Raw genomic sequence first — 3,352 nt, forward strand, 5'->3', positions numbered from 1 at the left:
AAATGCTCTCCACAGCTTAAGTGTAGATGGAAGACTTCTGGCCCATGAAGCATTGTGAAGACGAGAAGTTTGGCACGAGTAGAGAGAGGTCAGTGAAACACAGTGAAAGGTACCTGAGTCCTGCCTCCTTCTCCATGTCACCCTGCCTGGACCTTTATCCTAGGAATGCCTGAAGGCCAGCCTATACATTACGTTCACCACTTGCCAGGTGTATTCAGTACAATTCCCCCACCCCTGCCAGCAATTGCCGCTGAGGAGCAGCAGAAGCAGAGATGCTGGCTAAGTGATGGCCTTGACTCACTGGATTGCACTGATCCCCTAAACATCTGGCACCTGGGGCACAGTTTTTCCTGAACTCAAGCTAGGACCATAGGTTCACCTAAAAAACATGACCTGCCTCCTGTGAAAGAGGCCAGGCCAGGCTGATTAACTGCTGTGTCTCTGCTTTAGGGGATGACTAAATGATCCATCCAATTAGTCGCCCTCAATGGAAAGAGACTGACCGTAATCATGCTGAGAACACTGGGCAGCCTCCCTCTGCAGGCCGGCATGTGTGCTACTGGGCCCTGATGGTGCTACTTGGCTGAGCTGCCTGCTGCAGCCTGTATAGGAGGAAACGACCACTCTATGGTTGCTTGCTTTGTTTCCCAGTATCTGCCTGTTAAAAGAGGGGCAGGATAGAGCCAGGATGAGAAGGTATGACGTCTGGCTAACTGGAAACCCAGATCTAAAGCCTGATTCATTAAACTCTCATGGCTAAGCACCTTGTATGCTGCACACACAAAAATTCAACACGTGTTGCTGTTTTAGGCCATTATAGTGAAGATGACAGAGGCCCATGGCACCATTGAAGGCTAATGAATTTATTACAGCAGGAGCAGTCACAGGGAAAGAGATGAGTCCATCAGGTGCATGAGCAGGCCTGGAAACTTAGGCGGGGCCCGTGACTCAGAGGTGGATCGGAGCCTTGGAATCTGCAAGTGAGGAGTCCGGGGTGCAGGAAGTGCTAGTGCCGAATTCCGTGGCTGGGGTCATCTTTGGACTCTTGGACATCTGGCCAGAGGTGGGAGAAAGGAGGGGCAGTTAGTGGCTGGCTTTTGCAGATGGATGGAGTCCCAAACTGGCACTGGGGAGGGAGGCAGTTCAGTGAGGAAGGAAGACCAGGTGAGCTAAAATTGGCTCGTACCCCCTGCTCCTTCCATCCTGCAAGGCTTAGGGTGTGGTCTGCACCCAGCCCAGAGTACGTTGTTGGCAGTCTTGAGGTGGGTAGAATGGACTGTTCCAAGGAAGAGGACTGTTGAAGGATCATAAAAAAATAAGCCTTCCTGAAAACAGAAATGTAGCGGGTAGAGACTGGACTAAACTGGAGCATTCTCCTCTGTGAGGTGGGAAGGGAGGGCTCATTAGGATACAAAAATTGCACACACACCCCACATGCAGTTGATTTTATTGCCACACTCCCCTGATCAGTTCTAAAGCAGAGATGTTTCAAACTATTCTGGGTAACCTTGAGATTCCTTGGAAGGCCACCACAGATTCCTTAACACCAGATAGCTCTGGTGCTTTCTCTGCTTTCCCTGAAATGTGCATTCGTGGAATGCCTTCCCAGCAAAATTGACAAGAGCCACCTACACGCCCCCCACACAAGAATTTGTTCTGTCCCCTCCCCCACACAGGCAGCACCCAGATCAAACATCATATGAAAACAAGTTTCATGACTGGCGCAGTTCTGTGGGTGCCAGAGTGACCATGGCCCCCTGGCCCCCTTCCCTTTGGGTGGCCCCACTCCCAGGCAGGTTCAGGCAGAGCAACAGAGGACCCACAAAGGCCTGTCAGATACCATACAACAACTGTGTACGGACCCTGAGCTCATCTGCCATGTAGTGGAGTTCAATGGCCAACATTTTGATCTGCAAAATAATTCCCTGTTTGAAAGCCACTGGAGGCCAGGGGCACAGTGATGCTCTTGCACAGCTCTTGGGATTTGTGCGGAAAAACTCCTGCATGGATTAAGATCCATGTTAATTAGTGTGAGACATAGGAGTAAACTGTAGAGAGGGCTCGGGCCTCCCCTGAATTTGTCCACGGGGAACTGAGGCTCCCCCGGCCAACCAATGCCTGGAAATATTGAGTTTAAAACTTTCCTTTGGGCTCACTTTCTTACAAATGCTAGTTCAGCTAGCAGGATAGACAATGGGATTGTTAAACATCCCCCTTCTCCCAGCAAGGAGGTGTCAAATGCTAGTTTTCAGTGGGGGAAAAGATTTGATAACATTCCTTGCCACAGGGAGAGGAGGTCTCTTGCAGCTGGATCCATCAGGAGAGACAGACCTCTGATCTGAGGTTTAGGCAAGGTGGCCATTTTTGTCTATCCAGCTGACATAAAAAGCTGAAGGGTACTTGATATTGTAAGTGGTAAGATCTGCAAGGGTTTTCAGTTGTATCTTTGCACTCTCTAGATTAATAACTAAGGTTTTTGATATCCAGAACATATCAATCCTTGAATATGTTTGGTGTCTGTTGGAAAAGAAGGTATAGTCCTTAATCCTCGCTGGCTCCACCCACTTCCAATGTAGCAACAGTCAGACTGTGAAGCCTCTATTGAGCCCAACATACTTGCTGGGCTCCAATTTACATTTGGGGGGAAAGTGTGTCTCGATTGTATTTTACTTGGGTCTATATGTCCTTGATTGAGAACACTTTCTTCATGGTAGTGAGGGGGGGCTGCTTCAGCCACTCCTAAGCTCTTCTTTCAATTTCCATTTCATTTTTAAATGGTAAGCTCATCTGCATGAACAAGATTGGGGGGGGGAGCATGCAGATCAGAGGCCTTTTAAAATTTCCTTTTGCACTGTGTGCAGCCCAGAGAGAACATTGGCAATGAATGTGCATTCTGTACATGTTCACGCTCTTCATTCTGCTGTTACTTAAAATGGTGTGATACAGTTTCAAAGGGGCAACCAACTGGGATGTACTAAAAGGAATGACAGGATTATCCATTGGAAATAATGAGAGAGGCTTGAAGGCCCATTGGGGATAATGGGAGCCAGGAATGGCAATTGACTTGCCTGGGCTCCACTGAAATACATTGCAGTACAAAAAAAGTTGCAAAGAAATTGCAGAATGGTTTTTCCATTAAGGCCTTGGGCCCAGATAGGCTACTCTGGGACTGGAATGACAACCCCCAGAGTTGAAAGGCAGTCCTTAGTAATAGAATTTCTGCTCTGGGACTAGAATGACACCTCCCCCCAGAGTGGAATAATGGTCCCTAGGAAGAGAATGTGTGCTCTGGGACTGGAATGACAGGTCACAAATTTGGAATGACAGCCTCTGGAAGTAGCAGAAGCATTCT

General features: G+C 48.4%; 1 protein-coding gene across 1 annotated transcript in view; it reads right to left on the reverse strand.

The window, feature by feature from the left end:
- Positions 1 to 939: 939 nt before the first annotated feature.
- P2RX2 (purinergic receptor P2X, ligand gated ion channel, 2) overlaps positions 940 to 3,352 on the reverse strand; it is an 18,311-nt gene continuing 15,898 nt past the window's right edge. The window contains exon 13 of the mRNA XM_015425140.1: positions 940 to 1,053. Within this exon, the coding sequence (XP_015280626.1) occupies positions 949 to 1,053 (105 nt within the window). The 3' untranslated portion in view covers positions 940 to 948. The remainder of the gene's footprint in view (positions 1,054 to 3,352) is intronic.

The sequence above is a fragment of the Gekko japonicus genome, unplaced genomic scaffold (assembly GCF_001447785.1).
Source record: "Gekko japonicus isolate JY-2015 unplaced genomic scaffold, Gekko_japonicus_V1.1 scaffold3774, whole genome shotgun sequence".
Lineage (NCBI taxonomy): Eukaryota > Metazoa > Chordata > Lepidosauria > Squamata > Gekkonidae > Gekko > Gekko japonicus.